Source organism: Acanthaster planci, linkage group LG01 (assembly GCF_054643075.1).
Source record: "Acanthaster planci isolate LZ-2023a linkage group LG01, COTS_SCS, whole genome shotgun sequence".
Taxonomy (NCBI): domain Eukaryota; kingdom Metazoa; phylum Echinodermata; class Asteroidea; order Valvatida; family Acanthasteridae; genus Acanthaster; species Acanthaster planci.
The window spans coordinates 32,758,789-32,776,706 of NC_141777.1; the positions used below are offsets into that span (position 1 = coordinate 32,758,789).

At 40.8% G+C, this 17,918-nt stretch overlaps 2 protein-coding genes across 2 annotated transcripts in view; one reads left to right on the forward strand and one right to left on the reverse strand.

Moving 5' to 3' along the window:
* Positions 1-2,918, reverse strand: part of LOC110979426 (uncharacterized) — an 11,062-nt gene extending 8,144 nt beyond the window's left edge. Inside the window, exons 1-2 of the mRNA XM_022235203.2 lie at positions 2,788-2,918; positions 679-1,129 (exon numbers count right to left, since the gene is read on the reverse strand). Of these exons, the coding sequence (XP_022090895.2) occupies positions 679-1,129 (451 nt within the window). The 5' untranslated portion in view covers positions 2,788-2,918. The remainder of the gene's footprint in view (positions 1-678; positions 1,130-2,787) is intronic.
* Positions 2,919-3,049: 131 nt separating this feature from the next.
* Positions 3,050-15,787, forward strand: fbxo28 (F-box protein 28). The gene is made up of 4 exons (XM_022235195.2): positions 3,050-3,477; positions 5,895-6,143; positions 8,348-8,534; positions 12,629-15,787. The coding sequence occupies exons 1-4, from the start codon at positions 3,286-3,288 to the stop codon at positions 13,009-13,011; spliced, it is 1,011 nt and encodes a 336-aa protein (XP_022090887.1). The 5' UTR covers positions 3,050-3,285; the 3' UTR covers positions 13,012-15,787.
* Positions 15,788-17,918: the final 2,131 nt, after the last annotated feature.

Genomic DNA, 17,918 nt, shown 5'->3' on the forward strand with positions numbered 1-17,918 from the left:
CACACGCCTGGCAGTGGCCATTTGGAAAATCAAAGTGCACTTCATCACTTGGTGGTCAAATGCGCTCACACTCACAATCTAAACCATGTAAACCTCAAGGTGTTTCAGACAAAAATGATACATAGTTTATCAAAGATGTACAGGAAAGCCTCTAAAATGCCACTTGAAAAAATGCCCCTCTTTAGCGGATTAAAACTTGCTGAAAACTTCATGTTTTTTCACGGAACTTTCAATGAGGAGTTCTGACAACTCAAAACCCTATCCATCAATGAAATTAGTGTGGTCCCCGCAGGTTACAAATTAATTTTACTGCATCGTGTCTTCGGGGAGTCTGGTGACCAAGTTTCTGTACACAAAAATGATCCATGTGCACAACGCTTGTGCAGTAGCCCATTTCGGGCTACTACTGCATTCTAAACACAAAACCTACATGCACATGTACATGTAACGTGCTTTGCTTTGGGTCTTTCCCATCAATTCAGGATTTTCTGAATAATTTATCATGGTTATGCATGGAATAGCAAGCTAAATTCAGAAAAACATGAACAAACGGTTTCAGTAGCATCCACTACAAATGTTAATATTAAGGGACAAAGTACACATCCTAGAACCTCCCGCTCTAAACTACAAGTACCACACTATTTTCACATGTTTGTCAAACTTCTCAGTAAAATTTACCAATGCTGCAGCCATCATTTAATGTGCCATTGTCTTCACCATCTTTATTCTCAGTGGGGAATATTTCTCCTTCGTGCCCACCAAACTCTCCAGGATTGTTCTGGTAATCCTGGCCCCAGACCCTCTCCAGCTCCTCAAAGAAGAGACTGGACTGCCGGCTGACAGACCTGCTGCACCGGCCGTTGCCCAGCTTGAGCTCACGGAAGCCCTTGCGCAGGTTTTTGGTCTTGTTCCTGCACTGGGCCGGGGTCCGGTAGACACCGTGCTCCCGCAGTCGTTGGCAGATCTCGTCATAGACCGTGTTGTTTCTGAAGATGCTCCTGAGTTTCCGCTGTATGCTGGGGTCTCCCCAGATGGAGATGAGGTGTCTGGTGTCTTCAACAGTCCAGATTTCACCACGTCCACTGTCCTCATGAGGCTTAACATTAGCTTTCACATCCTGGGTGGCCATCTACATGTACATTTGCATTCATGTGTTAAAACCGAAGAGATCAGATAAAATATGCAAAGTACACTAGATGATCTTAAAATTCATAACCAGTCCAAGAGAACTGCTTTGTGCACTAAATTAAGCCATTTTTGCTACAGTACATTGTAACTGTGTTCATGTTATTGATATACATGTACATGTAGAGCCAAAAAGGGGAAACTTCATAGGCAACACAAGGGTGCCACTACATGTACATATCCCCCTCCCGGAAAATATTGAAATTAAAATGAAAAAAATGAAAAAGCAAAAAAGATATATCAGAGAAGATGAAAATCACCAAGTTGCTTGAAAAAAAAAGATGTAATTCGGAAATAAGCCCCTTCCAACATAACAGAGGGATTACACTTTATGTTTTCAGTGGTTCCTTGCTATGTTAAAGGAAAAGCTACATGTATGATTGGTCATTAGAATGGAAACTTGTATTGGGCCAATCATTGTGCGGCTATCATTTGCTGTTGACAGGAAAACAAGAAGGAAAAGATAGGAGCTGTGTTGCGACTGGTCAAACGGTCATGCTGCTGAGAGTGATGAAGAGAACACATGAGCGTGGATGGGCAAAACAGTCATGAATTTCACCATTTTAATAATTTAAGGGGAATAAACCTCCCTATCAGTCATCTTACCTCACCAAGATGCCATGTATAAAATTTTGTTGCACAGATATACATGTGTGTGATGGCAGAGTAAGTTTGCGCAATCAAAACAGCCAAACCTGTGTTTATGCGAGCTTGTATACCACTTCATGTACATGTATCTGTAAGGTTTGTATAAACCTATTCTCATGGTTGGACATCCAGGAACTTCAGTACATTATTCAAAAGCACAAAGGGTAAATTTTCCCCTTTGCTGCGTGCTGAAAGTCTGTATGTAGTCAGACATCATGTTGACTGCAAGAATCAGTTCTGGCATGTCTGGAAGTACAGTGTACATGTAGCCTAGGCCAAGATAGAAGTTTAATTTTTGTTTGAGAAATCCCAGTAATTTTGGCGGAAAAAAATGGTGCATTCTGACTCCACATCAGCAGTTGTGTACAAAGTCTATGGGGAGTGAAGAGAATTTTCCCAACAACATCGGTAAATTTTTCTCAGTCCAGAATTTGTGTCTTCCCAAGTCCGGCATTTCTGTAATGACTGACTTTTATTGAGATGATATACCTAAGATGAAAAAAGTGGAGTCAGGATGCAACATACAGCCATTTCGGCTTCCATTCCATTGACATGATTGATGATATTGAGCCCTGAACTGTTGACGTGTTTGATTTTGTACTGTTTTCATGTTCACTAGCACTGCACCCCATTGGCCTACTTCCAGAACTGTACAGCAGGTATAGTAAGGTTTAAACCTTACAATTCTGGACGTACATGTACTGTGAGGCGCGGCCTACATATAGGCCTAAAAGCATGACAAGTAAATAAAACAATACAACGAAGGTGATGACGCTGATCATGCCTACATCATGTACTTTCACACACAGTGACACACGCCTGGGCTACTTCTTGTAACATTTTAAAAATGGAACGAAATGTTCGCCTGTGCCTAGTTACGATACAGACACATGAAGAGATGACTATTGTTTCCTCTTCCAATTTTCCCTGGGAACCTACATACACGACAAGTACCTTTAGGCTTTATTTTCTGCAAGTTCCTGGTCCGCGGTCGTCCTCAGCTCAGCGAAAGCCCGACTTCTTTCTGTTTCATTCATTCATGTCATTGTCCAACATTAACAGGCCATAGAGGGCGTACTACTTCTTGGCAGAGGGTAAAAGGAAAAAATCACATGGGTTTCTAGCTCCAAACGTCTAGTCCCTGCACTGTCAGTCTTTTAAATTGAATTTGTTTGTATCTAAAGGGCCCAACTAAAATTAAATATCCAAATAATACATCAAATATAGGGAGTAAGCCTGCATGTCAAACTGTCATGACTCCTGTGTGTTGTCGCGACATGTCGCTGCTGTGCGGGGACTTTTATGATCTTCCCTCCGCTCCCTGATGAGAACGTGGAGATATTTTGAACACAAGCAAGACTCAACATATATACATGTAGCTCCTGCTTGTAGATCTGCTATTATTTCAATTGAGTACTTCTTGTATCCATGCTCAGTGTCAGTGAGTGAGCAATGAGTGATCAGATTCAGCATATTCATGTTCAGAAAGCATCAACTTCAAGATGTGGCCTGGAGCCAAATGTGGCACTCAGTCACAGTCAAGAGAAGGAGCAAATTGGGATTGGATTGATAGAACTTCCCGACGTGATTCTGTGGCAGATTTTGCGACATACTTCATATGAGCACATGAGTGAATTGAGACTGGTATACTGTCATGACTGTTGCTAACTTAAGCTGATTGGTCAATCTAGACAATTGACTGTACTACCCTGTAGCTAGCAGTAATCCCCATCATATTGGTCAATTCTGATAGAAATCTCAGACTTTTTTCACCTTTTTATTCTGTACTAATTTACGACACACATTTCTGCCTATTCCTAGGCAACGCAACTACACAATGCGAAGGCATGACAGCCGCCTTGCATCATGCCGTTGCTTTGTGCCATTGCCTTCTTGCCATTATGTTTGTACACACACGGCACCTCGCCTCGTGCCTTCGTGCCTTCGCCAGTCATGTCATGCTGTCTTATGTCCTTTCCATCTTTCTTACTTTCTACTTAAACATCACTTCCTCCGTCACCTGGTTTGTCGCACCATTGCATGTCTTATCGTGTGTTGCAGTGTGCATCGTGTCGGGCTTCAGGTGACGTTATACGTAACATGGCACAATGCACAACACAACATACGATGGTGCAACGTGATGGGTGACGGAGTGAGCAACAACTTTTGCAAACCAAAAGAACAATAAGACAGCATGACGCAACAGGCAGCGGCACAATGTGACGCACAACGCAACAAATTGTGTGTGTACAAAAGTAATGACAATGGCGGGACAGAACAGTGCAATCCCAGGGAGCCAACATGCAGTAGTGCCGTGTACATGTAGTCGCATCGCCTACATGTAGGAATAGGCAGAAATGTGTGTCATGAATGGTGCATTGTACCTTTTCAAAAATGCCTTTCACAGGCAGGAATTAGGAAAGGGGAATTCCATGTGAAAGATCCAGTTTACATGTCATCATGCTGTTAGTGACCTCATGATGAATCATGATTTAAAATCAAAAAGAAGTTTAACTAGTAAAAATGCTAGACAAATCAAAGGCAGTCACGCTTGTTATTTTAAACTGTGTCTTTTTTCATTAGCCTCTCTTTGTCAAAGAATTACCAATGATAATGAGGTCATTAAAAGCAAGACCAACTTTTAAATTTGCCATGAAATTGCCAAAATGTTGATTGGCTAAAAATCAGTAAAGTAATCAGTTCAGGGTATGTGATCAGCTGACCATTCACTGGTTGATTGATCTTGCAGATAAACGAGTCTCACCCAATAATGTCCCACAATGCAAATGTTGTGGCCCTAACTGACTTTGTTAACAGGCCTCATTGGTTTGCCTTATTTTGAGATATATATGCAACCATACGTATGAAGCCAAACCACGATGGTGTGTTCGTATTGCGCATGCCCAATGTGTATTAGACTTGTGTTGCAGCCGTTTATCGTTGTATCAACAGTAAAAACACCATCAATTTGTGTGCGGTAGTCAAACGTTTACGGCATAATGGTTTGTGATGCATGGGGTGTGGGTTCGAATCACGGGTCGGAATTGTGGGTAGGGAGGTTTTTTTTTTAAAGGAAAATAAAGCCCGAATGTTATTGGAGCCTAATTTCACATGTGAAGTTTTTATGGTTGGTTGAGCATCTAGATGTCATGCATTGTGCATGGTTGTGAACCGTGGTTTGGCTTCATACGTGTGATTGCATATATACATGTAGCTCCTTATTTTTGCAGGCTACATGTACATGTACAGTATTAAACATTGAAAATGATGAAACTCCAACGCTAATGCTTATGGCATCGAAATTCCTAAATTACCTACGTGTACATTTGTAATACCATCAGCACTCCTCCCTTTTAAAGCAGTGAGATTTTCCTGTCATTGTGTTAAATTGATTCTGAAGGTATATGGCAAAATATTTCAGTTTCTTTCATGATTTGCAGCACTGGAATATTTTTAATGAAAAAGTCTGAATTGCAACCCGAATTTCATCTCATGAATACAGATTCACACTTGTCAATGTAAGCATGGAACCAGAAAAAGACTTGCCCTCAGTAAAATTTCTAAGCATCTGGAAACACGCATTGTGCATGTTCAGTTGCCGTGATGGTATAACATATCAAGCATGATCAGGAGCGTGAACAGGTCAGAAATCCAATGCCAAAATTAAAATGATTTCATCAAAGCAGCATTCGTGTGACAACTATCGATTCATTCAGAACCCAATATCTAGATACAAGATTACATGGAATTCGCTGTTACCTCACTGTTGTCATAATGATGAAACCTCAATATTAAACTGGTCACAAACGTGAAGTTACAGAAAAATAATTAGAAAATGTAAATTTCCAATGACCTTCATGTTGCCACTAAGTAATCTGCAGGCTGTACGCAATTGACCCATCCATTACTCCCCGCATGCTGAAATTAAAAAGAAAATTTTCAGCAGGTTTTAATGTGGAATCTTGCAACAAAGAAGTGGTGCTAAATTTTCATATCATGAATGCAGTCATAATGTATTGTAATGCTCTCATGTTTTGAATACTTGTTGCTTTCTTATGCAGGTTTGCCGTCGTTTCAACCGTGTGTGCCAAGACATGCTCAGTCAAGGCAGTCGGCTGCTGAGCCGCTACCACGCCAAATGTTTTAAGAGCCTGAAGGCGCAGTTGCCCAAGCGGGAGTCAGAGAGGCGGGAACACCCCCTGGCCAAACGCTGCGACATACTGTCAGCGGTTGAGACACGGCTCTCACTTCTGTCAATGACCTACAGCAAGTACATGGATCTGCAGCTGTGCTGTTTCATCCCTGGCAAGGTAAAGTCCGGTTTCCATACATGTGTGGTTGTAACACCGACTGCACGCAAGACGTCAAGATGAAGACGTTAATGGAAAGAGGCTGAGTGATGTCATTCCACCCAAAATTTATATATATATTAAATGTAAATAAAATGACGTTTGAAAATAGGAAAAGTTTTCCATAAAATGCCCTTTTTTAGGTGGTAGTAATACCCCTTAAAGCCAAACTATTACTTTATTTATGTTTTGCTGTTTTGTTGACAATTGGGGCTACATATGTTATTAGTAAGGAGAAAATTGGCAAAAAGAGTGGCTCTAAGCGAGGGAACATCACTGTACACCCATTATGCCAGCCTGCACGTTTGTATAGACCTGCTCTGGCAACTCAACTCAGTTGGCAAAGCTGAACCAAGTTCGGTTTTGCTGACTGCTGCTGTCCCTGTTTGCGTCAGTTGCAACAAAGTGTTTCTGTATGATTGTGTATGGACATGATGGAGAGAAACCATCGGCGACACTGTGCGTCTCTTTACATCATTATGGAAACCAGGTTTTAGCAAATGGGCTGTGAAGAATTAGGATATTGACTGCTTCAATCGATGTACAATGTGGTTGAACTAACCTCCAGAGCCTGGTGATCTGTTGAACACTTTGGCCGCACGAAAATGGATTGTTCAGTGGATCACCCATACATGTACATGTTAGGCTGGTTTAACTGTACCATGAGTTACATGAACATGTTATAAGGTTGTCAATATTTGTTTCACATCTTGTCATTCTTGGATTTCGCATGGGTTACTGATTATAGCCAAAACTATGTAGTTTTGTAGTAGAGTCCTCAGTCCATCACAAGTCCATCTAAATTAAGCCGTGTACATGTACCTGTATGTGTACATGTAGTTGTAAAGCCTGGTTTCCATATTTTCAAAAAAAAGGTAATCCAACTTTAAGGGGTTACTACGACCATACTATATACATGTACCTTTCAGCAATGATCATGATATCATGTTATCACACTAAAGTACATGTACATTGTACATTACATGTAGAGATTATGACTTTTAAGATGGCACAAAGGTTTGATTGAGCACCATCACCCAGAAGTTAAGGTGCAAAAATGTGGTTGGTTCACTTTCGTGACCAAGCTTGCTTGATGGCCAGAATGAACATGCCAGGCCTTTTGAATAAACCCCATTGCATAACCAGGCAGGAAATTATTCACAATCAAGGTTTGGCAGTTGGTCAAGTGAAATGCGACAAGGCTCAATAAGTGAACCAATGCAGTTTTCAATCCATTGGTATTCACTTATGCAGTAACATGATTAGGCAAGAAAGGTGTCATTTGAAAGCTCTTCAATTTGATTACTGCGGCCCTCAAAATGCTGTGTGAGATTCCATGTAGCTACATGTATATTAACCCCTTAAAGTTGGAATACTTGTTTTAAACATCCTGTATACATGTATGGTCATAACAAATGCCGACTCAGTGCAAGACGTCAAGACGCAGGCAGTCATGGAAGAGACGCCGCGTGACATCATTCCATCAAAAAATTAAACAAAATGGCATCCAAAACTTTGAAAATTTCCGCATTGGTCAACTTGTGCTGTAGGTGCTGTTCATTTATGAGCACTTTCTCATGACTAACAAGCAGAACAACTTGAAGACTAGAGTCATAATGTGCCCACTGCAGCACCCACCCAAGTACCCTATGGGTTGGCATACTTTTAGATGAAATCCCTTGAGGGCTCTCACCACTCATGCAAACTAATACATGTACATCTGGAGGGCCATGGATTTCTGCTGGTAACCCCTTCCACCATTTGAAATTTTGGACTGTACACAGCCTGTGTGCAAGCTGCCATTTGTTTACTGTCAGTGTCCCCCTTGAAAAAAATGTATGCACCCAGGATGCCCCCTCAGAAATTTCACCCTAGTTATGCCACTGGAGTGCTCCCATGTTGCCTCTCATGTGGCATCTAGTAGGCTGGTTCAGGAAAGTAGTAAGTGCAGACGAAAAGTTGATGATGCCAATTTTGTGCATTGTCAAAATGTATTAAACTTTCACAAATTTGTTGCATATGGACTACATGTATATTTGCTTTAATGTTACACTTAATGCATTGCATTGACTTTCACACCAAGTATGAACTAGTCCGTAATGCGACTGACCAATAGCTGACAAAATAAGATAATTTGACCCATTGTCTGTTTTTTTTTCCATCAGGTTATTGATGAAGCGTTCGCAGTTCTTCACCACGTGCAACATGCCCAAGATCTTCAGCCGATGTCTGAGCTCCTCAAAGAGTTGAGAGATATCTCCTCTATGGCCATCGAGCACTTTGATGAAGAAATTGTGCCAACTCTCAAGAAGAAGAGAGCCTATCAAGGGCCTCCAAGCCTACCAGGGGAAGGTATTGTCGACTGTGATGAAGTGGCCATGTTTTGAGTTGGTCACACTCCATGTTGAATACATTTATTTGTTCTTGTACACCAAAACACGATAAGCTAGAATTCAGTACTCATTTACGCTCGGCCTAACTAGAATCTGCAAGTTGTGATTGATGTTGCTGGCATTTCTTGATAAAAATTAAACCTACCCTTCCTCAATCCTTCAAAATCTTCTGGACGGTTTTGGAGGATTTTTGAGGATTCATGGCAAAATTGCATTGCTGATTGAGAAGGATGCATTGCTGATTGAGAAGGATGCATTATCTCAACCTTGTGTTGTTTATGTTTAGCCGTGCATAAATTTATGCCCACATTATATGAAACCCTCTATACTGCTCCAGGCTACCATGCACACTACCTCAACATAATGAGAGGAATTTGGAAGGATTAAGGCAGTGGGCACTCCACAAAACATATTCAAGAAATATCGGAGGATATTGAAAAGCTTAGGGTATATCCTACACAAAATGTGCCCAGACGGTTAGGGTTAGTTAACCTTTTCCATTTTGGGCTGCTCACCACCAGGCATGTCCTTGAATCTGCCAGAGTCAAGGCAGTGTTCAACCAAAAAGTTAATTTGTCATTCCATCCATAACGTAACGAATAAGCAGACGTGTTTCCAACGTCCATACGGCATGGCAGACAGCACACAAAATTACCATGCCCTCTGTGTAAGAGTGCTGCATGCAGCAAGCATTCCAACAATGGTGTGGTCAGCTTAGCCTCTGGGTATGATTCCCAGTCTTGAGACCGCTTTTTCCTGGTCTTGGTCTCGGTACCCTGTGGTCTCACTCTCGTTCCCCTGCGGTCTCAGTATTTTGCTGGTCTCGGTATTGAGACCATCAATATTGCATACAAACGTGAACTAGCAGTCATTGTGCAGAATCGATTACACTCGATTCAAGATCGTTTGTACACTGTAGAGCAGTATTGCTGTCATCAGAAATATACAGTATGTAATACAACTTCGTTTTTTTCTGTCCGCACACGTATGCCAAGTCTTAACATGTAAACCTGCATGCTAATTTCGTGTCTGGGAACGAGGTAGCAAAATGCATGAATTACACACTGTATTATGATGGGGGCATGTGGCCAAGTGGTTAGGGTTTGTGGCTTCCAATCATAGGGTTGGAGGTTCGAATCCAGCTGCTGGCAGTATGTTGTGGCCCTTGGCAAGCCTCTTCACCCCTGTTTGCCTCTCTCCACCCAGAAGTATAAATGGGCACCAGCATTAGCTGGGGAAGCAATCTGTGATGGACTGGCATCCCATCCAGGGGGGAATAGAAATATTCTCAGTCGTTTCATGCCAAGGAAACCGGAGATAAACACCGGCCTGATGAGCCAGATATGGCATGGACCAGACTTGCTTTTTTTACACACTGTGTAATGAGGCAGCAATCAGCGGCATATGTGTGCTTCCTATACATGTACAGACACCATTGTTTCTTGATGCTTGTTAAATTCTTCATGTGTGTTGCTCTGGTGATTATTGTGCCATTGCGATAAAATTCTGCCTCTGCGCTGTTTTTGACATCGCCACACAACCTGACAAGTAATTGGAGATGTCATATAAATCTGCCGTTATATGCTTTGGTTCTAAAGACCACAAGGAGTACATGGACGGCAAGGCTGGCAACAAAACACTCCGCAGTGTGTAAATTCTGTCCTGGAACGAATCGGATTTCAGAGAGATTCGGAACAACTTCAGCATTTACAAGGCACATGAACAGAACAACATGACATGTATTTGAGTGTAGTTTGAGTCTTGCTAATTTCTTACTTTTTACTAGTTCATTCTAATATTTTGACCTCAAGTGCATAGTCAGCTGTTTTAGCCAGGTTGCTGAGACCAACTGGCTTCATACCTCAATGGTGCTGGATCTTGTTGGATACAACAGAGCAGGGTTGCCTCGAGAAAATTATAAACGTCAGGGATTAAGTTATTGTTAATTAACTTTAGTAATGTTTCAGGTCTACAAGGAAGCTGTCTTTATGTCAATAAAAAGTTGTATTTCCCTCTATTGCACATGATACATATATTTGTAATTCTTTTTAAAGTTTTTTATTGCATAGTTTACATACAAGGTCTCAGTCTCAGGCCTTCAGGTCTCGGACTTTAAAGTCTTGGTCTCGGACCATCAGGTCTCAATCTCGGACTTCCATGTCTCGACTACAACACTGATGATTTCCATGTATGTGCTCAGACTAGCATATATTCATGTCTGAAATGGGGAATCACCTGGCTTTCCTTTATGAAGGCATCCAGCGATCTGCTGCAAGACTGTGCTATTACATGTTCAACTATGACAGAGAAGCACGCATCACCACTTTATGCTGCATGATCTAGGTTGGCCACTACTTCAGCTCAGAAGAGTAACATCCTGATTAATAATGTTCAACAAAATCACCCGTGGACTTCCTATTAACCAGAATATAACGTTGCAAACAACACATCACAGATTGCATCACTACTCTTGCCATCACCCCCATGAAAAAAGCAGGATATGCAGTACCAGTTTCTTCCCATCAATCATACTGCATTAGAATGTTCTACCTGAAACTATTGTCAGTATAACCCAACTTGATCATTTTAAGACTGCTGTTGCCGATCGACTAGACCTACATGTACTCTAGTCTAATGCAGATTAACTGCTTTATTGGAGTACCTTGATGTAGATGTACCAATGTAGGCTGTAATGAGCGGGATCTGACTGTGCCATTTGAAGAAGTTCTTAGCCTTTAAACATTTCCTTACTCAGCATTGGAATGTTCGTATCCTTTCATATATGACCTTGTTTTATCTACTTCAGTCATTTGAACTGTCAGTAGTTTCCGTGGTGACTATGGTACATGTTTGTGTAGCTCTTGCTAGGCATGGAGCACTTTCCATCAAAATGCAGGATTTTCTTCCTGTAAGGTTTTGTGCATTCATTACTATTCAACAACAAAAAACCTACTGCTACCCATAGAGTGTAGCAGTGCAGTACATATTCCAAGATGATTTGCCATGCCCATATCTCTTGTGTGCTTACACCACGGAAGGCATTCAGGAAGGGCAAACCTATGGCACTATTGAACATGACTCAGATGATCATGATTTTATGCATTCGCACTGTCTGGGTGCTCGTGTATAGAGGGGCTTGTGGGGTACCGGAACAATGGGAAGTACCCCATAGGGTACTTGTGAGGTACCGAGACGGTACCCGACAAGGATTTCACGAAATAGATATTTCAAATTTACTCAAAAAGGAGGAATTTTCAAAAGCCATTCATTTGTCGCAAGATTTCATTTGTCGCAAAATGAAGTATTTTAAATAAGGGACGTTCAGTCGAATTTCCAAAGTAGGAAAGTGAATCTGGTTCAGATGGGAGTGATTTGAAATTTTTGCGTGTTGTGTGGGAGTTTTGTACACGAGAACAAAGGAAATACCCCACAAGTAAAGCTGTGTAAGATTGTGCGTGCGAGTTTGTTTCTGCATTCAATTGGGGACCCTGAACAATAGCGGACAATAAGGTCCCCGACTGACAGAGGGTCCCCGATTGACAACTGTGTACAAAACATATGGGTGGTCTTCTAAAAAAGTTAAAGTACAAACAAAAGAGGAACAATTGGGGGTCCCCAGTTGCAGGCAAATACACACTTGTGTGGGTGTGGGTGTTTGTTACTTCAAGTAAACATTGTTATGCTTTGGTATACCTTTGAATCAATGTTGCTACCCAGCGGTGTATCCTTATTCTGGATTTTGGAGCCATAAAGTTCAAACATACCCCATGAACTCCATCCCACCCATGCCCACACAGTGGTTGCTAAGTCTTAAAATACTATGAAGCATGTACCTACACTTCAGAGATATTTCTGTACAAGCAATAACATGTATGTTGTACACACTTGTGCTCAATATCATTGGACCACATGACACAGCACACTTGTCATGTGTTCCTTATATGCAGCACTTGTCACTTTTGTACTAATGTATAAGCAAGGTGTTGAGATGGTCGAAGCTGAACAGTGTATGCTGACAAAGTCTTATTCTTGTAATTCTGTTCTTATCTACAGTTCTTCCAAACAACAACATCTTCAAGCAGATCATTGAGTTGAAGATGAGCTTGAAGAAGCGGGACAACTTCACGGCCGCCCTGTCCCGTAAGGTCAACACCTGTGTGGCCCATCGCAAGCTGATTGCCGAGCAGGGCCAGAAGATCCTGCAGCAGGAGCAGGTGATTGCCGAACTGCGCACCAAGGTTGCTGAGCAGTGCCAGAGCTTGATCAGCCAGGAGCGCCGGCTGGCCTTGCTGGAGGAGAGGGTGAACCGGTACACCATGAACTTTGACTTGTCACCCGAGCTAGGCGTGGGAGCTGGGAGTGTGAAGAGGAAGGAGACTGGTGAAGATGAAGGGAAGGATGCAGGGTTTATGTCCAAGAAATCACGCAAGACATAGTGATTCATTTGTAATAAGCATAAAAAGTACTTATTTATTGAGGTTGGGGTTTTGTAACAGTCAAGAGAAATTTACCTCCATTTTCACAAACACTGTGCCCCTTATATACCTTTTTTAATTGACAAATTTGAAAGTAAATACATGTACTCACTGTTTGGTTTTCAAGAGAGAATTGATATGTCAGAAATGCTTATTTCACGCATACTTTTATAATCATTAGGCATTTAGGAAAGTGATGTTTTCAAGAGAGAATTGATATGTCAGAAATGCTTATTTCACGCATACTTTTATTATCATTAGGCATTTAGGAAAGTGATGTAGAAATGTAACATACAAAAAGTGCTGCAAATTGCATGCTGGCTACAGTGACCTCAATCAGAGGCCTTTTTGCCTGTGAGAAAGATTCAGCTAGAATCAAATTGTCAGGCCCTCAAACCTTTTTAAATGTGATGCGGCACAGAGTTTGATATTCCAGTAGAAAAGCATGATGAGGGAAAAAAATGTTCACCATTAGAGTAGGAATTCAGTATTCTGAATGTTACGTTTTCAGAATACCATTTTTGAATGAATTGTAAATAGCAGTTTGGCTTTCCAACTGGATACTGTTATGAAATAACCAAATGTTTGGCATAGTTGAGTTTGTGACATCTCTCCCACAGATTTTTTTCTCTTTACAGATTGGGAGCATACGCTTTTTCTCCCATTAATTACCACCCATTCCAGGAACCAAGAGTTTGAAGCTCAAAAACCAATTCACCACACGAGCATTTCCTGTAGTTTTTTCGATTTATTTTAGGGGGAAGTGCAACAGGCCAAGGTTACTGTGGGACTATATCAGTGGCGGAGTTTACTTCTTTAATTTCTAGTTGGAGAGACAATTGCATCTGTATGGGTGAGGTATAATGAAAAGGTATAATGGAGTAATCAAGTGCCGTTTGTGATTGTTGTCAATTTTAAGATTTTTGTAATGATGACGAGTGTTAACAAATTCGACTCCTGTGCGTGCGTTGATGTTTTGACCAGAGCACCATACTTCTACTTGGGGTCATGCTATAAATGAGGGGTCCAATTTTTCATGTCCCTGTCACATCTGATATGTGATTTTGTAAGTTTGGTACAGTACACATTCTTTAATTTCCAAAGAGTGATGAATTAAAGCAAATCAATTACCTGACAAACAAATAGAAATGGTTTGAAAGCAATTTCGGTAATATTTCCATGTCAAATGGCACAGGTTAGGTGTAACAGGGACACAAAAATGTCATTCTTTTGGACCCTGAATTGATAGAATGACCCACTTCCTACCTGATCTGTATTTTGCTGTATGACAATGCATGCTACCAGTTCTATCGAGGCCTTAACTGGGATGCCAGCAAACATTATACCCACTGCTGGGATATCGTATTTTTTTTCCAAAAAAAAAAAAATTGGGGGAAAACTTTTGAGTTTACAGATGTTCTTGGGTCTTGATTTTTGGTTTTGAACAAGGTGATGTTTTGTTTACTTAAAAGATTACAGCCAATTAAAATTTGGGCTTCCAACTTTAGCTTTGAGCAAATAAAACTGGATTACGGTCGTTATTGGCTGGTGTACCACATGGACATAAGTAGGCCTGACAGTGCAGAATGTTTTTCATTGAATGCCTGTTTTCAATTTCAGCCTTGTTGGACTTCCAACAACAGTCTGGTGTCTGGAGTTGCATGTAATGAGGTTTCAACAACGGTGCAAAAGAGCATCGGCCTCTCATTTACACTAAAAGGAAATAGATGATGATTGATGGGTGTATGTAGGTCAAGTCGAATTGAGGTCACAGGGCTGCATTAAGTTACTTGACCATTAACTCCTGATCCCCTGGTGCAGATGGTGCAGATCGGGGAGAAAAAATAGAACTTGTCTCTGCTTGCATCCCATCCGGAGAGGATCCTCTCTGAATACTTACATGTCAGGCTGCCCCCTTAAAATCCTGGTTTGCTGGCATAGTTGCGCTGTGAGTGCCTGTTAAGGTTGTGTTCATTGTATTAACTGATGTCTTCAATTCTTGAAAAGATGGATGAATGCAGATTTGAAAATTTCAGCAGGAAGCTGCACAAACATAGCGGTTTATATCTTGCTTCACCTCAAATTTACTTTGGTTAATTAAACCTACTGTACATAAAGGACTACACTGTCAGATTGTGGGTTTCATTGCAAGGATTCCAAATTGTAAATTATTGCCTAATTTTTAGGTAAATGTGCATTGTTGCAGTCACTTACATGTATGTACCTTTTTTGGTCAGTGCTAAGTAATTTGATTTTTTGCCATACGCTTAAGTTTATAGCCAAAGTTAGTACATGTATATGCACATGTATGTGTCATTTTGCTCAAATAGTGACTGGTAGCTGGAACCCTGATCACCTTTGACCTCTAGGAGCCTTGGTTCGAATCCCACCTACATGTAGTGGGAGTGCACCAAGCAGATTGCTTTGAGCTGCTACTCAGTTTCTTGGATTTCCATCGGGATAATGGAATTGCCTGGCTTTGTCCTCCATGCTTTAAAATAAAAATTTCCTTTTGCTTCCTTGAAAGTGGAAAGATTCCTGGATACCCTAAGGTGCAGTGCTGAAATATGCTAGCTTTCAAAGCCCGTGGATAATTGCCAAAAATGGACCTTAAAATGAAAAAAAAAGACTACTTCTCTTGTGCACCAGGCGTATTTATTTTCTTTTCTTCAGTATCTGACTTTAATTCTGTCAAGGTACCTGACTTACGGCAATAAAACTTATCCATCAGTATGTACTTCCTAGTTGTCACTGTCAACCATGTCAACTTTCAACAATTGTGATTAATGCCTTCCCAGTTTCAAAACCTGCCATGACGTTGCACTGGCTAACTTGAACCAGCTGTTGCATCTGGCTGGGTGATGCACGAGCCAACATAAAGGTACATGTATAGGGACATTGGGAGTATGATTATGGGAAGTCAATTGATTGGATAACAGGGTGCAGTGATTTAATGAGGCATTCTTTCAGCACAGTTTCACTCTGGAGGGTTGACGTTTGAGTTGCATGTTCATGTACTTTGGGGGAAGGTCACTGGTTTAAATTGAATTTGTCATTTTGGAAGCTCTTCACATTGGGAATGGATGGGTTGTTGGAGGGGTGAGAGGGCATTGACAAGCATGTGAACTTTCCAAACATTTAAAGAAATCTGACTGACATTCGGTTTTTTCCTGGTGGGTGTGGGCAACATGAGGTTACTATCCTCCATTTTACACTAGTCATCATTTCCGATGGCATGTGAACGCTGCCAACGTGGACAACTGCCATCAACAAACTGAGTGTTTAAATCATTTCTCTTCATTTCTGAAAATGTTCAGAAAGGAATCCAGGTGAAATGTATTTAAAAAATTAAAAAATAAAAAAAAAACCAAAACCCTGGTTGATGTGATTTTAATGCAAAATGAAAGCACCACTTGTTTCTACAGCACCGCGGTTTACTTTGGATATGCTACGTAGTAGTTAGGTTCCCAGAGATGACGATTCCTGATGATTCATGATAAAATCTTAGGCTCGGTATCACCTACAGTTAAAAATAGACCGTGATGCAACATGCCCGGTGTCACAAGGGAATCCCCGTTCGGGCTACGCTGGAAGCCATTTCATTTTATGATATGTTTCATTTTCAGATGTACTTTACACAATGCAGTGGTACAAATACTAAAAGAAGAAGAGGAATTTAACCAGCCCCCACTGACATGATTGCGCCAAAGGTGTGGTGAAGTTTTTAAAATTAGTCAAGGAGAGCTTCAATTTAAGCATAAACTCTGAGCATTTCAGGATTCAGTGCTGTTACTACAGCCATGATGACTGAATTCATTTTTAAATTGTCTAACGTCGACATAAGACAATTTTAAAACGATCAGTATACTATTTTTACAGGGCTAAAAATGCCTGACGGTCAATGATACTTGGGAACATGTTGATGACGTGTTCGGTATATTTTTGATAGATTTGGAAAAGGGAAGAGTTCCTCCACTTTATATCACACGACATAGGGTGACACCAGGCCTTTGTTTAAAAAAGTAGTCAGATTCATTGGGTCTGGGAACCAGACTAGACATGCTGGATGCTTCATTCATGTGTATTTGTCACCACCGCCCTATTCATCATGATGTATATTCATTCTTTGGAGAAGTGCAAATGTACATACATGTACCTGCACACCAAATGTGGGGATTAAACTAAAATGGATTTGAAACCATTCTTTGAAAGGTGTTTTTCAACGGTTGGCACTAGGCCAAAATATTCCAAATTTTATTGACCAAATGCTTGTGCGGTCAGCTGCCTCAACAAATGTGTCTAGATGGATCACAGAGAGTGTGCAATTTACTGTTAATTTTTGTGACAAGAGGCATGAAGTTGAATTGAATTTCATTCAGCATGTTCATTGGCCAGGACTGAGCCATTGCATGGTACCAGCATAACAGCGTTGTCCAATACACATATATATAGTCAAACATTTAGAACGGAGTAGTCAAACTGAATAATTAGCACAGATCTCTCTCATGATGAATTTCAGGAATCCCTGGGAAAAACCCTCTTATTATTATTTTTTCCAGAGAGTTTCATGCAGGTTGTTTTAGAGCTTCTACAAAGTTATCGATACAAAAATATGACATTTTGAATAAGTGATGTTTTTTGGGGGGGTACATGTACATGCAGCATAACAGAATTAGAAGACACAGACCAACACCTTTTCAGATTAAACTTTGGTAGGCCTTTGTCCAATTACGACTGCTTTCAAAATCTCCAAATGTTGATCACCACCTCTGTAACCATGGATACTTTTTTTCTGGAAAAGCATGTTTAGAGCTAAATACCATATGTGAACTGCATTGAGTTGAAATCATATTCTGAAAGTTTTCCAT

Excerpts from the sequence above, each read along its gene's own strand:
- fbxo28 (XM_022235195.2), top strand. The coding sequence starts at position 3,286 with ATGAGTGATCAGATTCAGCATATTCATGTTCAGAAAGCATCAACTTCA. Across the intron at positions 3,478-5,894 it reads ACATGAGTGAATTGAGACTG|GTTTGCCGTCGTTTCAACCG; the intron begins GTATACTGTCAT and ends TTTCTTATGCAG. Across the intron at positions 6,144-8,347 it reads GCTGTTTCATCCCTGGCAAG|GTTATTGATGAAGCGTTCGC; the intron begins GTAAAGTCCGGT and ends TTTTTCCATCAG.